The sequence below is a fragment of the Aythya fuligula genome, chromosome 11 (genome assembly GCF_009819795.1).
Source record: "Aythya fuligula isolate bAytFul2 chromosome 11, bAytFul2.pri, whole genome shotgun sequence".
In the NCBI taxonomy this organism is placed as follows: domain Eukaryota; kingdom Metazoa; phylum Chordata; class Aves; order Anseriformes; family Anatidae; genus Aythya; species Aythya fuligula.
The window spans coordinates 1,998,535-2,024,172 of NC_045569.1; the positions used below are offsets into that span (position 1 = coordinate 1,998,535).

General features: G+C 40.0%; 1 protein-coding gene across 3 annotated transcripts; it reads left to right on the plus strand.

The window, feature by feature from the left end:
• The first annotated feature begins 205 nt into the window (after positions 1–205).
• Positions 206–25,537, plus strand: LOC116493348 (tropomodulin-3). Of its 3 annotated transcripts, none has more exons than XR_004253744.1 (11): positions 206–265; positions 5,122–5,308; positions 6,651–6,807; positions 15,331–15,453; positions 16,060–16,149; positions 16,672–16,802; positions 17,997–18,104; positions 19,529–19,672; positions 20,028–20,172; positions 21,319–21,460; positions 22,448–25,537. XR_004253744.1 is itself a non-coding variant. In XM_032194660.1 (10 exons), the coding sequence occupies exons 2-10, from the start codon at positions 5,183–5,185 to the stop codon at positions 22,480–22,482; spliced, it is 1,059 nt and encodes a 352-aa protein (XP_032050551.1). In that variant the 5' UTR covers positions 206–265; positions 5,122–5,182; the 3' UTR covers positions 22,483–25,537. The 3 variants fall into 3 exon arrangements, 1 of the variants encoding a protein (XP_032050551.1); XR_004253745.1 differs by lacking the exon at positions 206–265 and adding an exon at positions 1,083–1,101; XM_032194660.1 differs by lacking the exon at positions 21,319–21,460.
• The last annotated feature ends 101 nt before the right edge of the window (positions 25,538–25,638 follow it).

Below are 25,638 nucleotides of genomic sequence, written 5' to 3' on the forward strand. Positions count from 1 at the left end.
ACAACTGCCTTAACTCTAACCTTTCATTTTGGTGTGTGGAAAGTTTAACGGCTTCCAACTTAAAAATAAGAAAAAAAAAAAAACCTAAACCCACGGTGAGGGCAACGCGCCGCAGAGGCTTTGTCTGCGCAGCTTCCGCGTAGGCTGGAACTACAACTCCCAGCGTGCCGCGCGCCGCGCGCAGGCGCGGAACGGGGCGGGGCGGCGGGGAGCGGCTGGGAGAGGCGGCGGCGGCGGAGGGAGCTGGGGCGCTGCCGCCCGGCCGGTGAGTGCGGGGCGCCGCGGCCGGACCCGGCGGGGGCCGCTCCGGGGGTGGGCGGGAGGGAGAGGAGGAAGAGGAGCAAGCGGCCGCGCGGCGGGGAGCCCGGCGGCAGCCCCGCTGCCCGGGGAGGGAGGCGGCGGGGCCGGGGGGGTGCCCCCGGGTGCCCCCGCTCCGGCCGAGCCCGCCCCCGCCCCGGCGGCGTTGCGGAGCGCCCAGCCCGGGGGGTCGGCAGCGGGCAGCGGGGGCGAGGGGCCGCGGCCGGAGGGCGCCGCGCTCCGACGGCCTCGCCCGTAGGCGCGGGGAGCGCCCTTCCGCCGCTCCCCGGGGGGCCAGAACCGTGCCGGGGCGGCGGAGAGGGGCCCGCGTGTCCCGCGGCGCCTTCCCACCGCAGGCTCTGCGGGCAGCCTGTCCGCAGCGGGCACCGCGTGCCTGTGGGCAGCCCCCTCTGGTGAGCAGCCCCCCGCTGCCGGCCCCGCGCTGCGGTCAGTCGCTCCGCGCCGCTCCCGGTGCCGCCGTGCTGAGCAGGGTGAGGCCGGGGGGGCTCAGCTCGCCCCGCACGAAGCTGGGCCAGTCGGCTCCGTGAGCAGAGCGAAGCCCCGGGCTTGTTTATGTAGGAAAGGAGCCCAAAATAGCTATTCCTTGCTTCCTGGAAAACGCGGCTTGCCCTGACCAGAAGTGCAGGCGAAGGAGAGGTGCCACCTGCTGGCTCGGCGACACCGGGGCCGGGGGGTGGCTGTCATCTGGGGCAGCGGGTTCCCTCCCGTGCCCTGCGCCAGGCCGGGGGTGTGCAGGGCTCGGGTACACCTGAGAGCCTCCTGGAGCTGTGCTGCTCAGCTGAGGTGCGTACAGCCCGAGGGAACGTGCCAGAGTTATGGCAGGACTCGCTTTAAGTCATTTTTCTTCCAGGTTTGGTAAATAAAGATAGTTCTTTAGAGTGCAACACGTTCTTCACGAGCAGCTCTGTTGTTTTGCACGCTGCAGGTTCGAGCCATTGCCATCGTGGAAGCTCCCTGGGAAGCCTCAGCTTTGCTTTGGAGCCTCTGGGCAGCGGGAGCTGGTTCGGGGCCCTGGCCGCTGACAGCGGCCACCCGAGGAGCCCTGCTCTGGCTGGGCGTGAGGGGAGGCTGCGAGGGAATGGGTGGGATTGAAGTGAGCGCCCTGAACATGCTGGCCAAAACTGGCTCGCTTTGTTTTTCCTGAAGTTGTTTCTATTTTAAAATCCAAGTTATGGAAACCATTTACGGGGGACTTTAGCAAGACTCCTGTCCTGTGGGAGAGAGATTTCTAAGGGTTTATTCCTATTAGGGTCCCAAGAAACTGTGTCCTTAAATTTAATAGGAAATTGCAAAGGAAATTGGGAACTGGCTATTCTTAGACTCGTAGTGTTTAATGTACCTTTTAGGTAGGAGAGAAAAAAATATTTTAATTGTAGATAGGTGTATGACAGTTGCTTGACAGTGATTCAATGGATCGGTCAGGTAATTATAAAACAGCCTAAAATGAAGTTATTACTCACTTCTAATTTCCTTAGTTCATGGATTTCTAAGGTGAAAGAATAATGGCTTTTTTTTTTTTTTTAAATTCGGTGTCTGTCACAATATCCTCGCTTCTAATTTTCTGACTTCTGCTTCATAGCCTTTTCTAACTTCTGCTTAATAGCCAGAGATTTGAAATTTGATTCATTGGAAGTGACAGCTTTGTCTTCATTATGTCAAATGTTTCTGCTGCGTCTATCAAGCTGCTGGAATAAAGTTCTAGCTTTATATTATAGTTACGTGTTTGATAAAGAGATCGGCCTTGTTGGCATTTAATGTATAAAGTATTTTTACGGTCAAGTTAAGAAGGATACTTAGAAGAAAACCATCTCTACTTATCAAAAAGTGCCAAGTATCTGCAAAGCCAAAATGGCTGGTTACTGTTTTGCCTGTGATTTTGCAGTAAGATGTGCCACAAATATTCACAGTCTAAATAACTGCCCCTTCTAAAAACTGTAATTTGTTATGCATGTCTTTTTCTACGCTGCACGGTTAAAATGAGTGACAGAAGGCAAGAGCGAATGTGTTTAATGGGAGGCTGAGAGGTTGTTTGATCAGGCTGTGGCTTCAGCTGGCCTTTCTGCCCTGTCTAAGCAATGAGAGTTCCTGACACCATGCTTTAAAACCTGATTTTTAGCTCATTATATATACGTGTCATATATGCCATGGTTTCTTTTGCAGAGAGTGTTTGTGAAAGCTGTTACAAACCCTGTGTAATGCAGACATGCTAGTCAGTGTTACCATTAAAACTTTTTAAAGGTGCCTCATGCAAAGTATGCTTTAATATTCTTATAAATAAATGGACAGGTATTAGAAAGGGTGTCCAAAACACTTTAAATTTGCTAGGTAACAAGTGAGTCTCTTCTTGCTAAAGAGAAGAGTCGGTTACAAAATTAATGTGTTTTATGCTACACTGCTTTCCTCCCACTCTTCTTTTTTGTGTGATTGCTGCAGTTCAGGTTGTGAGGTAGATACTTTGATCTTTGTGTAAAGACAGGTGAGAACAAGGGCTATGACCAGAGCATTAGTGTGTTATGAAGGACAGGTAGTTTTCCAATATGAAAGATGTAAATGCAGTAAGTAAAAGGTAATTAATTTGGGGCGACAGCATTTTACAGCTATTCATAAAGACAAAATAGAGCATACCTGGATGTAATGCGTGGCTATGCAGTGCTACTGTCGGTCAGAGGAAGGGGAGCATTGTTCTGCCCATGCTAACGACTCTGCTCCTTTTAATTACTGGTTAAAATTACACCTCTTAATACGTGGATGCAAATGGCCATGCAGAAGTGTGGTGAATGGCAGTGTGTTGATGTGGGGTTCAGACCGTGCAGCCTGGTCACGAGCAATGCTGTGTAACTGGCTGCAGGAAATGCTTTTCTTTGATGATAGTGTAATGGCTTAAGCTGTGAAGAAGAGGAAAGCGTTAAGGCTCCGGGAGTCACAAGTTTGCATGCAGATCGTGTGGCACCTGCTGCAGTTACCTAATGGCCTCCTGTGAGAAAGGAGCGCTGCGCGGCTGTGGAAGCTGCAGCAGGTGGCATGGGGCTGGAGAGACGCCCCCTTGGTCGCTGCTGGAGCCTGGCTTTGAGAAGCACGGGTGCATTGCTCTGTGCTTCTGCTGCTAGTAATTTCTGGTCCTGATGCTTTCGTCTCTGTGGTCTCTTTTGAAAGGTGTGAACAACTGGTTTTAGTTCAGGGGAAGCCAGACACTGTGCTCTTGATGTAACTTAGGGTGACATTGAGAATTCCTCCTGCTTGTTGTTTTCGGGAGACCTGACCCTCAGCTTTGGAGATGTGTTCTGTCAACGTCAACCTTGGCCTATAAGCATGTCCTAGTGTGTACACCAGACGTAGTTTTCAAAGCACACATGCTGAAAATAGCTGTGAATGTATTCATGGTTGGGTTGCAGATATTGGTAGGAACTAGAAATTTACCTGTAAAGTAAACCTGGTTTTAACAGTTGCCTTCATAGGACTGGTAAACTTGACTGAGTGAGTGAACCTTGACAGGCTCGTGCCTGTTGAGTGTCTCCGAATCAAAGCATTGCAGTGAGCGAGCGTGGCAGCCAGTATGCAAAGGGAAGGGAGGCCTTTCTGGAGGTACACCACTGAGCTGAAGGAATCCTGTGAACTGGATCCCATGGGTGTCTGTGTGTCCCTGCTCTTCCTTTTACTTACGAGGCAATAACTTTAGGTTCTTCTGCTTTTGAGGTAGAGGCTAAGTCTGGATTTGAAGTAACCTGGTGTATGTGGCGTGAGCGTCTGAATGGGCACTTGGGCTCGACAGAGCAAGCAGCGTGTGCTGAATGCCTGGTTCCTGTGCCGGTTATTTCTGCCAAGCTGAGAAAGGAGTTAAAGGTGCTGATGAGCCTAGATGTGTCGATCTACCTTTTCCTCCCCAAACGCGTTGTGGAAACTCCTGCTCAGGTCAGGGAGCCACTCAGGTCACCCTTTTGTGCCTGTGTGCACACATTCAGATTGAAGCAGGAATTTGGCTGAGCAAAAGGTGAATCCCAGAATTTCTTAGAGAGAAAAAAAAGAGGAGGAATTAACTACTTTGCTTAAACACCATTGTGACTGTGTGTGTTTTCCAAGTCAAATGCTCAAACACTTTGACTGTTAGAACAAAGGTTATCTGATTTCTTCCAAGTGCAATAGTTGGTGGGCAGTTACAGTCTGTTACGTATTTTTTTGGTAGTAGGATTGAATGGACTGCTTAGGTATTATGTTCCTTAAGCCTTTCATCGAGGTACTTTAATTTTCATCTGACAGAACAGAATGTTATTTCAATTGCAGTGATGTAATAAACAAACATCCTTTGCTTCCTCTGTTGATAATAGGCAAGGATATGAGTCAGTAATAACCAAATAGCCTTTTTATAGTGAAGCTCTCCTTACTGGCCTTGAACAGCAGCAGTAACAATAAGTATAAAGCATCTTGACTGTTCTTTTGACTGAGTATCTGTAGAAACAATAGCATTAAGATGGGTTTATAGTTACCAGGTATAACTGGCATCTCATCCCCATCCCACAGCCTGCCCTGCTCCGCGGAAATTACGCCATAGATCTTCAAATATATATGGAGCTTTTTTATTATTATTATTCTAGTTATTGATGGGAAAGGGCATGGCAGAATGGGATTCTGGTCAGTGAGGAAGCAAGGCTTCTAATCGCTCTGTATCTGTCACAGAACAACAGATTGACATGAATACTGGATGAAAAACTTTCCTTTTAGAAATGCATTGAGAAGTTGAAGATGCTTTTTAATTGGGACATTTACCTGAACTGTGGCTTTCTTCCATTTTTTTTTTTCTTTTTATAGATCTGGTTGAGAATAAGACTCAGATTCTGAAGTATTTGAGGAACTTGCTACTGCCCAAGTCATGACACTCCCATTTCGAAAGGACTTGGACAAATACAAAGATCTTGATGAGGATGAAATTCTTGGCAAACTGTCAGAAGAAGAACTGAAACAACTGGAAACAGTTTTGGATGATCTTGATCCAGAGGTAGGTAATAACAGAGAGAAGTTGTTTTTTTTTTTTTAATTTGTACAGAAACTGGTCTGCAGTAATTTAACACCTTTTTTTTTTTTTTTTTTTTTGTCTAAAACTCTGCAACTCTGCTTGTAGTCAGTATACTCTTGGACAGAGTTTTTTTCCTGGACTGCTAACAATCTTATTTATGGATACATGTGTGTATATAACATCTCAATGGGATGTTTCCTGTTTGCATTGTGAATGCAGCCACATCAGAGGAAAATAGAAAAAGGGATTGTCAGGAGAGGCTTCCACCTGATATATTTGTAAATGAAAAATTGTTCTTAGTGATGTTATTTAAAAGAAAGTTTATCTAGAAAGGTCTGTTGAATTTTCCTGTTTCTATTTTTGTGTGGTAAACAGTCCTTTTGCATCCATTTCTATTTTATTATTTCTACTGTTGGACAGGAGAGGGAGGGTACTAACTTCTAAGGATTCCTCAACCTATATCCAATAGCCTTTACAAAGGCTACTAGACTTTGCGAAAAGGAGGCAAATAATTTCTCTACACCTGGATGTTTGTCAGCATGGAGTATTAAATTAGGAATGTTTCAGCTTTCTCTTAATGATGAACTGAGTCATGACCTACACAGATCCTGCAGCTAAAGTCTGAGTTGCCTTTATTAAGATGGGGATTAAGTTTAAAGTTGATATTCAAGGATTACATAAGAATTTTATGGTCACCTGTTTTCTTGCACAGCAATATTCTAATTGGCTTTGGTTTACAGATACTTTAACAGAGGTGAACTGGCAAAAGTGATTGGTTGCCTTTTTGAGTCTGAATTTCTATATACTCTTTCAATTTGCATATTCTCCTTTTTTGTTTTTTTTCTTTAGCTGTGCAAAACAACCTGAGTCAGGTCAAAAGTAGAAATACTTTGACAAAATAGTATGGACATTTGTTTTAAACACATGGATATTCATGGTGGAGGAAGCAGTCTTACTGCGTGTCTAAATTGTAAATAGCAAATTTTCATTTACTTGTCATTTAAGCAGCGTTCATTCTAGAAAAGAACTGTAAAGTAACTAGCAAGTCTGGTGCTGTTGTACTTAAAGAATTGTTTCATTCCCATTCAGAGTGCAGTATGCACTATTTTTGTTTGTATTCTTGGTATCCAAAGAGTAGAGTACTACCTCCCTTCCCACTCAGATGGGAAAAAAAAAAAGGAAGTTGCTAGGGGATACAAAATTGCCTAGAAAGGGCGATGTGTTGGGTTTGAACCTCAGGGATAGGGAAGGGGGGAAATGAATCTGAACAGGTGTTCACTCAGGCTTTTTAAGATGTACTTATGTACTCCGTGTTGTTTTGCAGAATGCACTTCTTCCCGCGGGCTTCCGACAGAAAGACCAGACTGCTAAAAAGGCTTCAGGTCCTTTCGACAGAGAACGACTCCTTGCCTATTTGGAGAAGCAGGCTCTTGAGCACAAAGACAGGGAAGACTATGTGCCTTTTACAAAAGAAAAGAAAGGTAACAACACCCTTGCCTGTGGAGGTGGTTATGAAATTTCATAAAGTGTACTAGCTCAGAGTTACTCTGAGCCAAAGCTTAGTGACATAGTAGCAGCTGCACTGCTTTTTATCTCACAACATTTCCTAATGAGTGCTTCTGTGCAGAGGCAGGATGCTTCCTGTTCGAGCATTGCGTGCACTGTGGCTGGTGTGCTATTTGCATGAGGCACAGGAAGGAAATAAGATTTCCTCAAAGGCTGCCATGTTCTGATGGGGTGGCATCTTCAAAGGAAGAGCTACTGCCAGGTTTGTGTCAATAATAACAAGTGCTGGGTGCCTGTGGTTTATGCCCTGTGGTGCTGTGTACAAGTAAACCTAGTATTTGTACTACTAGGTTTAAAATTTAAAATACAGCAACAGAATGATGTATCGCAGTAGACACCCAGTAGTGATCAAGATGCTGTAGACTGATAAGGCCAGGCAAGTGGTCTACGTAGTCATGTTGTCTTTCTAGTCTCCTTGATGAAAGGTTTTAATAAGATTGCATAGTTGTTATTAGTTATTTACATAGTTAACATTGCAGAAAGCTTTGAAATCTGGCAGTGACTTGTAGTCTGAAAGCCATGGAAACCATGACCCAATAAAGTAGACATTTTAAAGCCTGGAATTTTAAATCTTTGTTTTGGATTCTAGTTTTCTCACTGACTTGACAGAAATTACTTTCATTTTCAGGAGAGGAGGGGAAAAAAAAGAATGCACATCTTAAATGTTGTAAGAATAGATTATTTGTTTGCTTATTTCCACAGATGAGTTCTCAAACTTACCAGTGGTGCTTAATAAAGCAAGGTAGGGGCAGGAACTCACAGCCCTGTGCTGGACACATGCATAGGCCAAGGCTTCAGCTGTTGCCACAGTGTTTGTGTGCTGCTTGTGAATCCTAGCTTGTCCAAACCATCCCCAGCACCATGTCAGATCTGCTGCAGTAAGACTTGAGAAAATTGCTTTATAAGCTGTATTCCGGTTGCCCAAGATGAATAGGCTCCTCTTAGGAATTGTCCCTCTCTTCTTAAGGGTTTGCTGCCAAACCCTTTAATTCTACTGAAATGTCTGCTGTGAATCATTGCTTATTTGAAACCTGAGTCTTCAGTCATTTACTGAATTTGTATACTTGATTGTGCAGTGTATGCAGTGATTTTTTTTGTGTGGATATTTGCATTTTCTCTGCCTGTACAGATAACTGTCACTTGACATCCATCTCTTTTTCCTGAAGGAATACAGAGATTGTCACTTCATAGCATGTGCTGTACGCTCTGTCCTACTTCCTTAACACACTGTTTTGCGTTACTTGTGTAGTTTAACAGTGCTTTTGTTGAGAGACAAGTGTGGCGCTTGGTTGCTGACAGGGGAGCGGTCATTTCCCGACTTTGTATGAGTAACAGCATGAAGGATGATGCTGGGTATTGCTGAGTGCCAAGGGTGGAGGGAGGCACCTACACAGCAGCATTTTGGTCCTCCCTCCCTTGCTGCCTCTGCAGGCGAGTACCCATTTCCTGCGCATGCTTCTGCCCTTTCTCTCTGTCCTGATCCTTGCCTGGAAGATCTATCGGTGTGTTGGAGGTGGCCAAATGGTCTAATGCATGAGTCCAAGTGTCCCTGTGGCATTGGTGTTGTGTTGGGTTATCCCTTTCAGCCCCTTCAGGACTGAGGTTGGCTGAGGAGGATTTCCTCTAATTAGCACTCCATTGTTTTGCCCAAACAAAAAGAAAAAGCCAGCTTTAAAGCCATCTTATGTATGCATGCACACAGCAGAACTATTTGTTTCGGTTGACAAAATCTGTGAGAATCACGTAAAAAAGTAGAAGGGTCCAGCTGTAATACAGATCTTGGTTAAGAAAGATCAAATGTCATTTCCTTTATGTAATGAAGTATTACTAAATAGCAGGCTGGATGTTGCAATATGTCATGCAAGCTTTGTTAGTAAAAATCCATGTAATTTTTAATGATGATTTATTTATATAGTAACTTCTACTGTTTTTTAGTAGCATAACAGGAGAAAATTGCATGGAAAAAGAGCTTACTTTCATCAAAACTAAAAATGTGGAAACAAATGTTCAGTGTGGAAATTTGTGCTTCTGGTAAATGGGGGGAAGAGGCAAGATGACTAACTGCCTTGCAGAGTAGGTGGAGGATAACGTTTTCTTTTCCCCTCTTGCAAACTCTGTAGTTCAGCTTTGACCTGCTGCTGTGTTCATGTCCATTTTGTGCAAAAATGGCAAGTCTGTGTAACTTTGGTTAAATCAAGGAATCACAATCTTTCATCTAGATGTGAAACTTGGAGAGGGAATGGAGTAAAACTTCCTTCTTGGTGAGGATAAGAGCTCTCTGTGGATAAAAAATGTCCTTATGTGCTTTCATCTAACATTAAAATGAAAAAAAAAAAAGCTGGCTTACAACTCTTGTTTGGCTAGGTAAATGCAGCATGGAGAAAAACTAGCAAGTTGTGGAATTGGGGTAGGTGGGGAGCTCTGGTTATCCTGCTGATTCAGAAGAAGAAAATGACAATCCTAATCTTCAGGTGTAAAGGTTTTGAGGGAGAGATGGGCTCGATTTGCAGCCACCTTCTTGGTGCCATCTTTGTGGGTCAGGCTTTGCTGACATGTTTCCATATGCCTAGCTGGTCTCACTGTTCTAATTTGGTCTGATTATTCCTTTCTTGGAGTAAGAAGGGGTGAAACCCTTCCTTCTCTCTTGTTTTCGTGTTTCAGTAGGACTGCTGTCAGCATGGTGGCTGCGGGTTCATTGAAGGAGTTTACCCTGGGTAAGCTTCAAACATCCTGGCTTGCTGCCAGCCCCAGTGATCTTGTTTCCTTACTACAGTGTAAAACAAAATCCTGTCTTCCAGTGGCCCTAAGTCATTTTGGGTTAAGATGTGTTAGTAAAACAGTATTGCATCCCCTGCTCCGGTGGGTGCTCTGACTTCTCCAGTGCTTTGGACTTTTTTTTTTTTTTTTTTTTGCTGTGCCACAAGACGTGGAAGGCGCGAAATCACATCAAGTGTCCTGATGCAGTGAGATGAGCAGCGCTAAAGAAATGCGAAGCCTCACAGTCTCCATATTGTTATATTGTGTTTTTCTGGCTTGGTTTCTAGAAGCATCCTTCAAAACGTACTTTGTTTTTAAACAGGATTTAATGACTTCAGTCACATTCCGTTCCAATTAAGTGTCGAACCATACAGTAAAGCATTGTTGCCTGAAAAATAATTCAAGCAAGAGATTTGTGAAAGTGATGTGGTAATAATTTCAACAGCACTGGCGTTGTCTCAGTCTGTGTCCATGAAGATGTGAACAGGCAAGGCGCAGCCAGCCGTCCTGTCCTGCTGCCCCTGCTCTGCACGGCCCCGAGCACAGGGATCGCTGCAGCTGATCCGAGACAGAAACGTGCCTGGCGTTGGTGGCTGCTTTCTGCTGCGTGGGCTTCAGCGAAATACTAGATGAACGAGGCTCTGTGTTTCTGGGCTCTGTGCTCCTCTCGTGACTTTCTCTTCCAGTTTTCCCTCAGCGTTTCTGCCAGGCTGTGTTCTGTGTGGGTTTGCTTTTCATAAAGTTTTAACTTTTTCTTTTTCTGCTCTATCACACAGATAATATTTTAGGCTGATACCACGTGGATAGAGCTTTTTTGTGCAGACCTGCTCAGTCAGCTTGTGTTGCTCTCAGCCACCATTTGTGTTTGCAGCAGCAGAACTTGGGGTGCTGTATTCTTCTCTTGCCCTTCAATCACTAGTCTTTAAAGGAAATGTCCTGCGCGTTGTGAAATGAAGTTAATGTCCTGTAGGAGCGTTGAAGAAACAACTTGTCAAATTGACATTCTCCATACAAGAACACTGGAACAAAATAACATGTGATACACCAGCCTTAATGTAAAACAGTTTTCTAACTCACAGCTACGTGTTCTGTAACCAGATAAGTAACAGCACTGTTTCCTCAGTAAGACACTAAGGACGTTGCTCGTAAGTTGAATTACAAAAAATTAGTATTAACTTGTACCCAAAGCAAGTCAGCAAACATAAGCCTGTTTTATGGTAAGAAGTGGTGATTGGTGAGGTGTGGATTAACAGTTTCTGGACAGATGAATTTTTAGTGGACACAGGACATGTGGGATGTCAGCTGTTGCTTGCTCTTCTTCATGAAGTCACTGATGAGAAGAGGTTGTCCTCAGGTGACATGCGATTCCTTTTCCACATCAGGGTACTGCCATACCGATGTTGGAATTTGTTCTGGCTGCTGCTCGTGGTTGCTTGCTGCCTCCTGGACCGTGAGGTTTGGGAGAACAGTGCTAGCCATTAGAGGTGCGTGGCCATGCTGAGTGCACCTGCCTTTTGCAAGGTTTTTGGTCTCATCTTAGGTACTGTGTGTGTGTCTAGTACACCTCGTAGACATCATACGCCTTTTCTGCCTTTAGAGGAGTACAGTAGCGTGTAACTTGAAACTGGAAGTTCATTCTGTTGCAAAGGAAGCCTGTGAATTAATCCCAAGATGTGCATCATTTAAAGTGTTAGCTAAAGCTATAAAGAACCTGAATATGTAATTATTATTACAGAAATGACGTGATCATCTCTGAAATTTGCCTTTTTATGTTGTATTGCTTAATCTTTGCGGTATCCTTGTTGGCTGAAGAGCAAGGAGGATGTCTTGTTTCTTCATGTGATCAAATCCCTGCTGTTTGGAAGAGTTCCACTTCAGAGGCAAGAAAGCTATTCATTCTATGGGCTGTGCAGATGTGTATTAAAAAAAAAAAAAAAAGCTTACAGTAAGGGGAGGGAGGAAATCTCCAAACTGCCTTGGCAGCAGACCTTGAGTTAGATCATTGTCCCTAGAGACACAGGGGTCCTCTTTTTTGAAGTGTTTGTCTGTTACAAGAAGCAGGGAAGGACCTGCTCCCTGCTCTCATGTACGTGCTGTGAATCTCTGAACTCTGGCCTAGGACAAGATGAAGCCAGTGAATGAGAGATTATATATACAAGGGTGTGACCTGTTTTATAACAAAAAGTGCTCCTGACCCACTTCATGTGCGTGGAGTTGCTGTAATTAGCTCCTTTGGCAGGGAGCAGCTTTTAACATTTTTTGCTTTTTTCTTTAAAAAAAATAAAAAATAAAAATGCTACCTTTTTATTTTTTCTAAAGATTATCCATATGAGCCTGACTCTTAAGACAAAGTTAGTCTTTTAGGAAGCAAATGTTTAGAACCTGAAGTTTCTAACTTAACATCAGAAAAAGTAGCAGATTTTGTGGATGGGTGCTGTGTGATAGGGTGTAGGTAGGGAATAGGAGTTGTAAATGAATGGATTTGAAAAGGGTTGTGAAATTTTTTGTTTTTATTTTTTGGATTGTTCAGCAATAGGGCTGAAGTGTCAGTGGACCTAAAGCATTAGTGCAGATCTGCAGATGGATAACTAGATTCTTTCCTGGACTTCTTTCCAAAACAAACAGAACAGATGGCTTAGTCAAGAATCGGTGTGAAGACTGGGGAGAGATCCCACAATACTGCTAAAGCAGATTCCTGTTCTTCAGATGCTTACACTGCACTGCAAGATGCATGCTGAAAAACAGCTCTAAGCATGAACTCTAGAACTGTCCTGAAAGAGATTCTGAAAACATAAGAATCCTTGACTTTAAGTTGCTCAAAGTAGTCTCAAAAGGTCAGAAAACATCATTCAATGCTTTTTGTAAAATATTTTCTTAGACTGCTATACACTTGTTGCCACAAATCTGTACCTGTTTGGGTTGTGCTTTTTTTGCTGACTTTCTTGCAAAGTGTCGTTCTTCTTTTCTCATTGGGAAAGTGAATGAGAATTGAATACTGTATGCATTGGTATCTCTGAATAAGTGGTTTGATTTTAATTCTTTTAATTTTTTTTTTTTACAAGTATAGGTGTTTATTTTTTGAAAAGACTGGTTATTAAATTGCATGACTGAGATGTACAAGACTGTTTAAGATACCCTGTGTTTTTTACATTTCTAGACAGAAGTCATGTAGTGCTCACAGAAGAAGCCAGCTTAATTTGGAAAAAAGAGCATGAAATGTTCTGATGCTGTAAATCAGGTGGCATGAATGAAGGCTCCGGCACTCAGTCTCGCTGTTTCCTTCTCTTCCTTCTTGTACTCCAAAAGCTTCACCTTTTTCACTATTCTGAATTACTGAGGGAAAACACCACAAATGTAGATGACAAAAGGCTTTAGATCATGTCCATGCTGTGCTTCAGAGTCTGATGGAAACCTTGCCGGATGTCCTCATACCTCTTTTGAAAATTTCGGTTTAAGCTGAAAGTTATTCTTTCCCCAGTAGGTGATGCTGGTAAATTAAACCGTGGGTAGAAAATGTACTGTGTCAATTATATCAAAGTAATCTTAGACATTTATCACCTAGGCCTTCAATTTATGAAGGTTTTGTATTAATCCTGAATTACCACAAGCGTTGTTTCTTTTAAACTGGCCACCAGAACCAAGGAATCTGTGGCAATGCATGTCAGCTGCTTTCAGCTGCTGTTTGTAGTCAGTACAGTTATGTAAGGAGATCTATTTTCTGCTTCTAAATATGGATAATGACCATTTATACAACTTTCCAAAGTGATAGCAACTCGGGAACAAAAATACTGTGTTGCTAGCAACAAATCTTGGTCATCAGACTGTTGTTTTGAAGAGAAGAAACTGATAGCTAGAGGTGATGCCTGACTTCCTTTAAAAAGTAAATTAACCACAAACTATTGTAATCAAGGGTGTGGATTTGGAGAGAGAGAAAAGGTGGATAGGTGGAGTTGTGTTTGTGTTTGATGTAGCACACAGAAGCTGTCATCAGTTGGCTCCAGAAATGGTGAAACCAAACCCCAGGTTTGTCAGAATTTACCCAGAATTAAAACTGAAATATCCCTGTAAAGCTTCTTGTCACTAGAAGGTATTTAAAAAATACTAAATTTAGGCTTAGTCCAAACATGCCATGAGATACACTTGTGTGCAGTATGAGGAAAAAAATGCAAGGCTTCTGGCTCCGGCCCAGCTGCTCTGGTTCTGGGGCAGGGCGGCTGCTGTCGCCCGATGGGGACGGGCTGGCGTGGCCCGTGGGAGCCTGTGGCAGTGCACTCTAGCTGTGCATGCGGAAGAGGATGGGTTTCCGAATTAGTGTTGAGACTTCACAGGGAGGTTGTTGGCGTCACCTCCTACCCTGGGAAATAATTAAAGGCAGTGGGAAGCCGGATCCTGCAGTTCTGGCTTCTGTCGGCGCAGGCGAGGAAGCTCGGTGCTGTGCATACGCCAGGTGCTGTACCGGGATTGCGGTGGCCGAGGTGCACCACGCTTTGCTTTAATGAGATGCAGTGTGCTAGGCCAAAATGATCAGACCAGGGCCTGTCTGATACATGTATTGTTTTCATATTGTTATCTCACTTTCAGTCACTTTATATGCAAAAACTTTGAATAACTAACAAGGTTAGATTCAAGTTTCCTAGTTGTGAATTACTTTTATCAAATGTATCAGTTTTGTTCAGTCATCCGGTACCAAAGCTTTTCCTTTCCACGTTAATCTGTTCTTTCTTATGCAGCTGTAAACTTTTGTGTTGTTCTGAAAGGCTAATTCTATAGCACTCAAATCTGAATTCTTTTTCAGAACAATTGTTAGAATAGCTTTCTTATATAATAGTTTCTTACCCTAACTTTTCAGCCTAAGACACGTGCAGGAATTACACCGCGTACCTACACCTCTTTATAATGCATGTCCCCCAACATAAGTTTTCCCTTCACCTGTCTAATGACTAAGAAGTTGGTACAGAATATAGCATCACTACTGCTCCTTTTCCTCGTTGAATTTTCTGGGACCTATCTTTTGTCTAATTATCATTTAGAAAGTAGTGTCTTCTGGCAGTTTGTGTTAGAGATGATGCAAATTACCATCCTATTTTCTGCTGGTCACAAATCCATGGTTTTCTTAAGCAGCTCAGGCATCGCTTTTTTTTTTTTTTTTTAAACTTCCGATTTCAGGTACTTGCTCAAATTTGAAATCTGGTATGTGCTGCAAAACTGCAATGAATGCTCATGTCCATGATTTGAGATGATTCTTTCTTATCTTATTTCACCTTATTTCTCTGACATTCTCAAGTTACAGCTCTCCCTGGGTCCCTCTTCCCCTCGATGTAGTTAAGTGCTTCAGTCATTGTTTTCCAGCAATAGTAAACTTTATTGGATGGCACTTTTTCATAGGCTGTTTAATGTAGGCTTGTATTTTACTTTCTAATACTTAGGAGAAACAAATAAGATTGGAGTCATGATACAGACTACTGAAATTTGTGATCTTGTTAACATTATGTTGCTGTTCATGCTCTTTCATCTCTGACTTTCAAGAGCAAACAGAAGAAACCTCGTTCCTTTATGTTGCCCTTGCTGTTCTTCTCAGGATTTTCTAAATATTGTATGTACTCCTTATGTATAGAAAAATTTAAAGATAAGTAGCTATATAATGAAAAGTAATATCAGACTTTTAATTTTCTTTACTATAGGGAAAATATTTATCCCCAAGCAAAAGCCTGTACAGTCGTATACAGAAGAAAAAATTGCTCTAGATCCAGAACTGGAGGAAGCCTTGACTAGTGCCACAGACACAGAACTATGTGACCTTGCAGGTTAGTGGTCTGGATTTTTTTTTTCAATTTTCTTTTCCCTTTTTTAAAGTGTGAATGGGCTGGTGTGCTATAACGTATTTGTTATCTGAAATGTAACTAGATGAAGTCACGGTTGTGGTAGAAACTAGATCGGGGTATATACCAGTGTGCTTGCAGCATAACATCTTTATTGATTTGGGCTATTATACAGTCATAGAATAGTTTGGGTTGGAAGGGGACCTTAAAGAATATGTAAGAAAGTGGATTACTTTGGTTTAAGATGCCCAATTTTTACACTCAAAACCTTTCGGTTTATTCCTTCGACTGGCTGTTTTTTGTTACATGTACGCTACTGCTTTTTCATACATTTATGTTGGTACACACCTGTATGCTTAAAGCTTTGGTCAGGATTTTTTTAACTGAACTACAGTTTTAACTATGATGCCTGAACTTGGTGATGCTGAAGCTTTCCAAGATGTGAAATCTAACTAAGAAGTCTGTAATTAATGAAAGGAGTTTTTCTACTTTTCTTAAAATTAAGAGATTCAATAGCATATTGGTCTTGTGATCTGGTGTTTTACAGATATTAGTTTTTGTTATTTAAAAGAACTGTTCTCTCTTTTACAGCTATACTAGGAATGTCCAACTTGATAACAAACAATCAGTTCTGTGATGTAGTAGGAAGCAGTAATGGGGTAGACAAAGACAGCTTCTCAAGTAAGTATTTACACAAGTCCTAAATAAATGAGTTCTTTGTACTGCACACAGTTACTATAGCATTAACTATCTTCTGTTGCACTAGCATTTTTGATGGAATATTCAGTTTTAAGTTGGAAACATGTTTATAACATTTCTAGTTGACTTCTGGCAAGACTGGAAATGTAGCTGTGCACACTAAAATCTATTCTGCAGCTAATTCACTTTTTGAAGGGATAAAAGTGGGTGCAAAGATATGTTTGTGTGCCTTGGCTTTTAGGTTTAATATGTATGTTTGTAATTAAACTCCCTTGTGCTTTCTGAAAAAAAACTTGTGTGCAAGAAGAGCAGGAAGGCTGTGAGGACCATTGGAAAAGAATTGTACTTTATGAAAATATGGTCAGGAGGGGGTGGTATATTTCTTGGGGAGGAGGGAGGGAGGATGTAAAGACTGGTGATATAGTCTTTAAATACAGTAAGTACTTAGTGTATGTATCACTTGTTCACAGTGAGCTGTTTGATTACATTTGTTTCTTTTTTCAGATATAGTAAAAGGTGAAAAAATGTTACCTGTTTTTGATGAACCGCCAAATCCCACAAACGTAGAGGAGACTTTGCAAAGGATTAAAGATAATGATTCCCGTCTTGTTGAAGTTAATCTAAATAATATTAAGGTAATTGCATGAAGTATGTAATTCCATATGTTGCCTTTTCTCTGTAGAAGACACTTGTTGTAAAGTTGTAAAACTATGAGAGGGCATGGTGGATTTCTTTTAAGTACAGCAGCCTTCTTGCTAAATGTTGCAGCGTATGTTATCTCAGACCAGAAACCTGCAGCTAAACTGATAAGCCATCCTGATATCTTTTGCCAAAAGCGTACTTAAAAACCTCAGATTTTCTTACTGCCAGCTCAGCTTTCTCTTGCTGCCAAGCTGGTGACATTTCCAGCAGCTCACCATGATGAAGTTCACTACTTCTTTGAATTCTTTGTGCTTTATGAAGCAATGTGCTCTCAGTTACTGCTACTGCAAACGAAGTGGTGTTTGTATTAACATCTTCCTGATTTTTGTACAAAAGAATAGTCAGCAATTAGCAGCTCATAAGTATAACAGTTGTGTTTTTAAACATGACTGAAATTCGTTGTATGTTTGCATGAAAGAAAACAGAACTATACCACTCCTGACCTGCTACAGCTAGCAGCCTGTCACTGCTTTCTGCCCTGTCTCACTAGCAAGCTAGGCCAGTTGTTGCTCTTACTGAAGGAAGCAAACGAAATAAATGGTTTAAGAACACTGCACCATAGAGAAGTACTAACCAAAATAAATGCCTAAAAAGGTAGCAAAACAAAATGATTATTATAATAAACAGAGAAACTTGCTACCTTCGTTAATTATCCACAATTATTCCTTTTACAGTTTGTTGCTACTACACTGTAAAAATGATGAAACAGTAAATTAGCAAACTCTGGAGTTATTCTTAGTAAACACAGAATAGAATTCTGTTGGTTTCACCAAGTTAAAGCTCTAAATGTATTTTTGAGAGGTTAGCATGATACTGATGGGAAACAGAACATTCAGTTCAAGTAAATGTCAGCTAAATATTTTTTTAATACTTGTGTTGTGGCAATGGCACAGATGTAGTAAAGGTGATTTTACTTTATAGAACTGGTGGCTAACAGCCATTGCATCTTGTGTGTAGCTCTGCTGTGTGTCTAAGCCTGTACTGTGAGGCTGCAGGAGACCAGTAACTGTTAAGATAATAGTGCGTTCTGCTGTGAGGAGAATCAGGCACTAGAAGAAGTTGGGGGGTGGAGAGTTGGGGTTAAACTTATGTATCTCAAGAGACTGAAATGCTATTTTTAATTCAAGAACATACCAATTCCAACGCTGAAAGAATTTGCAAAAGCCCTAGAAACCAACACGCATGTGAAGAATTTTAGCCTTGCGGCCACCCGAAGCAATGATCCTGTTGCAGTTGTAAGTACTTTTGTAAACTCGCTTAAGTGGGGGGCAAGAGAAGCTAGGAGTGAAAGATGACAGTAAGGGATTGGATTGAATCAAGTCATGCTTTTATATAGGGATGAAAATGATTAAATTCTTTCACGGTGAATAGTATGTTTACTATAACAAACCTTTGCTGTGTCAAAGTTGGTAAACAATTACTTCTTGACGAATACGTAGCAATGCATTGGATGCATGAGATAAATGAGATTTTTTTGCCAGACCTTCCCCCTAATTTTTAATTTTGATAACCTCCTTGTTTTTCTTTCTTTCATGATTGTATAGTTACTAGTTCATGGAATGAATAGTAATAGTATGTTCAAAATTACCTTTAAAGGAAACCCATTTGAGACTGAAAATATTCATCATTTTTTTTTCAACTAAGTAGAGTTTTGGTTGAAGAACGTTACAAAATACCTCTTTCTCTGATCTCCCTGGTACTGAAGTTTAGCTCAAAGCATTGACGTATAAAGGTATTTGACAAAATTGAAACCTAAGTATTTGTTGTCTGGTCCTGGTTTTCTATACTGAATCAAAAGCAGTTCCTTATTTATTTGAACGTAAAGAGGTAAGAGAACAGCACTAACTGTTTTTCTGGAACAATCCTTTGCATTTGTTTTTCAAATTTAGTTTAAAGGAACAAATGAGTATTTGAAAACATTGTTTTCGGTCAGTAAAAAAGTTCCTTTTTAGTGGAACTGAAACATTTGTAATAAAAATGTAGAGGGTTGTTTTTGGGGTGTGGTGTTTTTTTAATTATTGTTCTTGCATTGTGACTCAGTAAAAAAAAAAAAGTTACGATTTTTATGATAGTAAGCCTCAGCAGCTACCTTTTTTTTTTTTTTAATTTTATTTTCTGAAACAAGATCAGGTATATGCCATTTCCACAGAAGTATCCTCTTAGCTACGTACTAGTACTGTGCTCAGGGCATTGACTTTCATGGCTTCCTACCAAATCTGTAGAGACAAGCATTTTGAAAGTCAGATCTTCTGTTTACAAATTAACTGTATCTAATTCTCCTTTCAGTTGATTAACCCCCCTTTCTTTGGCCTTTACTTAGCAGTTTGCATTGTTGTATGCTGCAAAGGCTTACAAAATGGAATATGCTAATTTCAGACAATTTACATTCCATGTAGCTTTTTAGTTTGTAGCATGAATAAGACGGGCTTTTTCTTGACTAAGAACTATTTAAAAAAAAAAAAAAAAAAAAGGTGTTTAGATATGCCTGAAGATTCACTTCTCAAATTGTCTCAAAAAGTGAATACTTGCAAAGTTACACTGTGTATCTGTGACCATGTTGCTCCTATTGAACTAGTTAGTGGAAACTGTCATTGCAGTGTCCTATGATGTGCTATAGGACAATTAAAAAGTTTAATGATGCCTTTTTTTTCATTCAAAGGCTCTTGCAGATATGCTTAGAGTAAACACGAAATTAAAAAGTTTAAACATAGAATCAAACTTCATCACTGGAGTTGGAATTTTGGCACTGGTTGATGCACTGAAAGACAATGAAACATTGACAGAGATCAAAATTGATAATCAGGTAAGTGAGGTTATGGTAATATAATTACAATCAGTGCTCGTGCACTGTCTGTCCTAGTTGAGTATTTTTAGAATGCATCTTGTGATAAACATTCCAAAATACTTTACTTTTAAATATATTAACCCCATGCATGTTGGTCTTTAAGGTTCTCGTGGGCATCTAGTTGAAGGTGATTCCTCGTTCACTTCTGTGAACTTTCATGTGCTTTAAAGTGCACAAACATGTTACGAGCTTATACTTTCTAGATTAATGAAAAAAATAAATATTTATTCACTAATATGATGAGAGTATTGATTTCTTTTTTATGAGGAGTGAAACCACTTAAGCTCTACTATCTTTGTGCATCTTTTAATAGAGGCAGCAGCTGGGCACACTTGCAGAAGTAGAAATTGCCAAAATGCTTGAAGAAAACACCAAGATCCTTAAATTTGGATACCATTTCACACAACAGGGACCTCGAGCCAGGGCAGCTGCAGCTATAACAAAAAACAACGATTTGGGTAAGACCTGTCAGTAGAATGTAACTCAAATGATGTGTATGGCACAAATTTTAAAGGTGTTTGTTTTTTCCAGGTTTTCTGTTGATATAACCAGGATAGAAAAATACAAGTAAAATCAGTTTCAGATTTCTCCTGTGCTTTACTCTTGCTCTTCTGTTGCTGCTCAATGTTTTTTTATGTTGTTTTGGGATGTCCAGGTGTATGAGTTGAGGATTTTGTCATAGTCAAGAAACAATAAGACGATTCATATTCCAGATGAGTTGTGGCAAAGGGAGGAAAAATTATAGTTTTGATTAAAGAGACTAATCTTATTTGAATGAAGGCAGTACATGAATTTATTAGTGTGAGATGCCCTCCTCCATGCCAGTGCACCCAGTCTCATTTGGAAAGCTCGATGAAGGAGAGTGAATGTACTGTCATGTGCAGAGGTTGGGTGGGGTTGTTTGTCTCTTCCTTTAGAGCTCTGTTAATGCACAGGTGCCTTCCTTGCCTCTCTTAGGGTAGATGGTAGCAGTGGTATCTTTATTTGCTGCAGTTATTTTGTTGGAGCTTATCTGTTAGAATCCTAACTAAATGGAACAGCAGAAAATTGGTTAGCAGTATGGCATGTGAATGGAAAGCACTCGTATGATAGCGTCAAATGCTTGACGCTTTCAACTATGACAAGATAATGTGGTCAATCTATTTAATAGAAGTATGTTGTAAAACTCCATTTCATTAAACTTTGTCACTTTAGATGCTTGGTGATGTGTTACAGATTACACGTTTCTTTGGTGTGAAAATGGGCTAAGCAGTTCAACAGTAGAAGTAGCTAGCACAGGAAGAGCTCTAATCCCCTCTAATAGAGAATAGGAAGGTGGAATTGGGTTTACAGATCTGCTTCCCCTTGTAGTAAAGTTTAAAGTGAAGGAGAATAGCACTGAAAGAGAGGAGGTGTGAGAGGTAAAATAGAGCAGAGAGAGAAAATGAAGGTGTTTAGATATGCATAAATGTTTCTCAAAATGGATTTCAGCCCAATTTTTTTTGTCATTGCACTCCAGATGTCTGTCTCCTTCACGGTTTCTCTTTTGGCTAATTCTCATATTAGTGTTTGGTAGAAATCTATGTTTCTATTGATATCTTGCCTTTTTTCCCTTGCTTTCTTAGTCTGGAGTATACGAGTAAAAGTTTCTGCAAATACCTTTTCATCTCTCCAGCCCTGAAGCTACAGAGACAGGTTACTCTGAGTACCCAGTTGGGTATCAAGCACTGAAAACTGAGATGTTCAAAGCCTCTCATTTCTGTCTTTGTATGTTTCTTCTTTATATACCAAAAAAGTATTTCTCCCTTGTCTACACTGTGTTGTACTACTTCCTTTTTCTTGTTTGTCTGAAACTGTGTACATACTACCTGTAACTGCATGACTGGAGAAGTTTAAGGTTGGAAAGTCTTCCGCCCATTCCTGGAATTTGATGAAAACAGGCATGCAGAATTTCTGTCACCAGTGAAAAATATTTAGATTTAAATTGAAATTAAAAAAAACAAAAACAAAACAAAACAACTGTGGACTACTTTAAAAATAAGCAACATGTTGGCTTTTTATAAAGAGTCAAATTCTAACGATTCTACTTTTTTTTTTTCTTTAGACCATATTGAAAGCATTTATTGAGACAGGAGTTGGGAGGGGAAGCAAAATAGTTTTCCTTCTGTTTGATCTGATGTTAAGGAAGATCAACTCAAATCACAAATGTTTGTAAGAGATAAAACTGCAGAACTCCAGTCATTCAGTGAATCTTACATATTCTTAAGTCTAAGCAGCATGTGAGCATCAGTGATTTTATTCATGGATTTTTGTTGCTCTTGTGCTTCTGACAATTGATTTTATTTATTTTTTTTTTTAGGCTTAGGCTATTAAACATAACATCTTAGGTGTTTTTTTTGCGATGTGTATAAATCTTATCAGGTGTAGTTTGAAAGTCCTGTATTGTTTCTTATGAAGCCATGTAAACTTACTTGTCCACCACTAGAAAATGGCAATATAAAAAAATAAATAACTCTGCTTACTAAATGAAAAATGATTAACGTTTCCTGTAAGACTCCTCACAAATATTTGAATCTGTTTATGGGTAACACAACAAGCACTGCTAAAACATAAGCTTAAAATGGTGGATAATCCTAAATGTTAATTGCTTTAGATTGCACTGCATGAGACGTTGCACAGCACATTATGGTGATGTTAAAAATATATAATGTAGCTGCAATAATAACATCTTAAAATATTTTTGTTTTGTTACAGTTCGCAAGAGAAGGGTTGAAGGAGACAGCCAGTAGATCTTGTTATTAAAACTACGTGGAGATTTCAAGGGTCTTCAAGGTGTGCTCCTCACTGTGGGCTTTGGCAATCTTGGACTACATTTACCTAGGTTAGAAGGGAAAAGACTGGAAACCCCATTCCTTTTAAAGCAAAGCTATATTAAAAATCTGCTGGTATATACCACATTTTTCAGATTGACACATTGTAACTGCGCCAGTCTCTGTACCATAGTTTTTTTTGTTGTTGTTGTTTGTTTTAAGATTTTTTTTTTGTATTTCAGGACCTTGGCTGTGCTTTCTACTAAAAATGTAATCACGAATCAGTGGTATAGTTGTCTGCAGCCAAAGAATGGGATATTGAAGATCATTGGGCAGATAATGACCCAATTGAAATGGTTGTCAGAAAATCTAGGGGTGCTTGTTTACATGGAGGGGTGTGTATATTCTTGAGAACAATGCTTTAGTAGTGAGGGATTCATCACACAATAGTTGGACTCATTGTGTAGAGCTGTTCATCCTTGTTCATATGCACTGAAGAGAAATCTTTCACAACTTTTATTTGTGATTCTTTTTTATTTTTGGTTCATTCTTGGTACTGTGATTAAGTGTAAACATCCCTTAAAAGCAAGCAAAAATAAATTGTCTAAAGACCTTTTTCCCAAGAGAATTTGAGGGACTGATTTAAAAAAAAAAAAAAAGAGGAAAAAATGGGAGCCTTGCCAAAAAAGTAGAAGCCTTGCAAAGTGAGGTTTCTTATTAGACATAAGTCCTAAAGGTCTCTTTAAAAAATGTCCCATAACTTTATCTTTCTCTGTATCTAAACTGGATATGTTTTTAGACTGCTATCATGTGCTCATCAGCATTTAGTTTATATTATTTGTTTAAAAATCCTTATCTACATGTGTAACTAGTATGAACTTCTCTAGAAGTAGTGGATATGCATTTGTTAAGTTCTGTATAATTTTGTATGGGGAAAAGCAACCTTACCAGTAAAATCAGTCGTAAGTTGCTGGCAAATGGGGAAATCCTTTTTTCAAGCTTTTGCATTAAAATATTAGTGCTTCATAGAAATATGTCATTTTTTATGAAACAATGAAGCAACACTTTCAAGAAAGGATCTTTCTATTCTACTTACGTCTTGATGTTGAAATGTGACATAAGACTCGCAGAAAATAACCAATATGCAGTGTCATATTTGTATGTAATAGTACTTATTCAAGTATTTCAAGTTTTATATTTAAGCAAACTAATAAGGCCACAAGAATTGCTTCAATTTCTGTGCATAATCACAGCAGACTTCTCTGAAATAACAAAAATCTGGACTTTCTGGTGTGGGTCTGTGTGGACTGTATTGTACTAGATTACTCAATGCTGTCATGAGATTATAAACTCACAACTAAAGGACTGATTGGCTGTATTTATAGCAAAGAGAGTTCAACTGACAACTGTTTTTCATCAAAGGATCATAATATGGTGAGCATTTTATATATAGGAAATGTATAGGACTGAGATATTTTGCATCGGATTATGTACTATAAAAATTCAACAGAGCAATCCTCTGAAGCTGTGCCCACGTTATAATTTGCTGCACATCATATTTTGGATTTTAAAGACAGACTTTATTCTGGAGGTGACTTCCACTCGTATTGCAACTGTACAGAGAATTCTAAACTACAGTGCCTTCAATGAGTATGTATATAACTGGTTTATAATTATGGAATGACATTTTTCCCTGTTTCAAAATTGGCCTTTTATTGACTAATTACAAATAAAGGTGTGCTCTGAAAAGACATTTGGAATTAATTGTATTAGAACCAAAGACTTTACATTACTATAAGCTTGAAGCAACTAGAAACGATCTGACAAGTAACAATAAAAAGGGCTTCTTCTGGTTTGGGCTTTTATAAATTGTCAAGAACTTCTTAGATTTTTTGAAATTTAAGTACCTCTATAGTATGGGTATCTCTGCAAGCTAAATGTCTTTTACAGATAGAGCTGTATAAACGTGGCCAAAGCATGTCATGTGCTGAGTTGCCTAAAGTTGTACTGTACTTTTTATTTGCTAGGCACCATAATCATTTTGTGTCAAAAACCAGACTGTAATGTTTTCCTTCATTTTTTGAAGGGTTACATGTTCATGAAATCTGTTCGCTTGTGATTTTATGGAGACTTATCTTACTATTATCAAACAAAGTTATGCAATTATCTCCTGTTTGAAGATGAAGGAGAAAAAATGAAAGGCTGGATTATGGAAATAATAGACAAAATCTCTTCCTTATTTCTTTATAGAATTAAATTTAGCTGCTTGATGGTTTATATTCCCGTCAAAGACAGGCTTTAAAGTTGCAACTCTCTGGTGCCCTGTCACAGAAAAAAGTAGAGCACCTCTCTTAATTGGTTTAGCTCTACAGACAGCAGCAAAGTATTCCACTGCTTGTCAGAGCTTTCAGGATAGACAGAATGGGCATAGATTCTTTTTTTCTCTTTAATCAGAAGAGTTTGGCCCTCCAAATTTTTGAAGGACACGTGGTGTGGTGCATGGAACAGTTACAAGTCACTTTTCTGCCTACAATGTATAACCTTTCTGGAATAAATGAAGGAATTCAGTCTGTAGCCAGGAGTCGTGAACAGTCTAAACTTGAATCTTGTGATTTAATGGTTTCAGATGTAGTGGGATCTTATGCACGACTTTGTTTTGAAGTGTAGAAGTGGTATTACTCTGATAGCTAGCTACTGTTAACACAAGGTCTTTTTTCAGAAGAGGTGGTACTTTTTCTTCTAGATTCTTTTCCAGGTTTAATGCAGAAGTCAAATGACCACATATTGTTGATTCTGTTGGCTCCAATCTAAGCATGGAAACACATACTATATTCTAAAACAGTTATATATTTACTGTTGTATTTTAAAGATGTACTGTTATTCAAGCTGTAAAGAAAACTAGGCTGTTTGTAAGCTACAAACGAGCATGTGTTCAATTTAAATTTCCGTTGAGGAAATATGAATTGAGTGTTTTTAGCTTATCAGCACTATATGCTGTCAGACTGTAAAACAGTAAACTTCTTGAATGATTAAAGTACTGCTTTTTTTTTTTTTTTTTCCCTTAAGTAGTGCACTACTACTTAAGTAGTAGTCCTTGGAGTAGTCCTACTCCAGCAGTAAGCTGGCTGCAGTTGT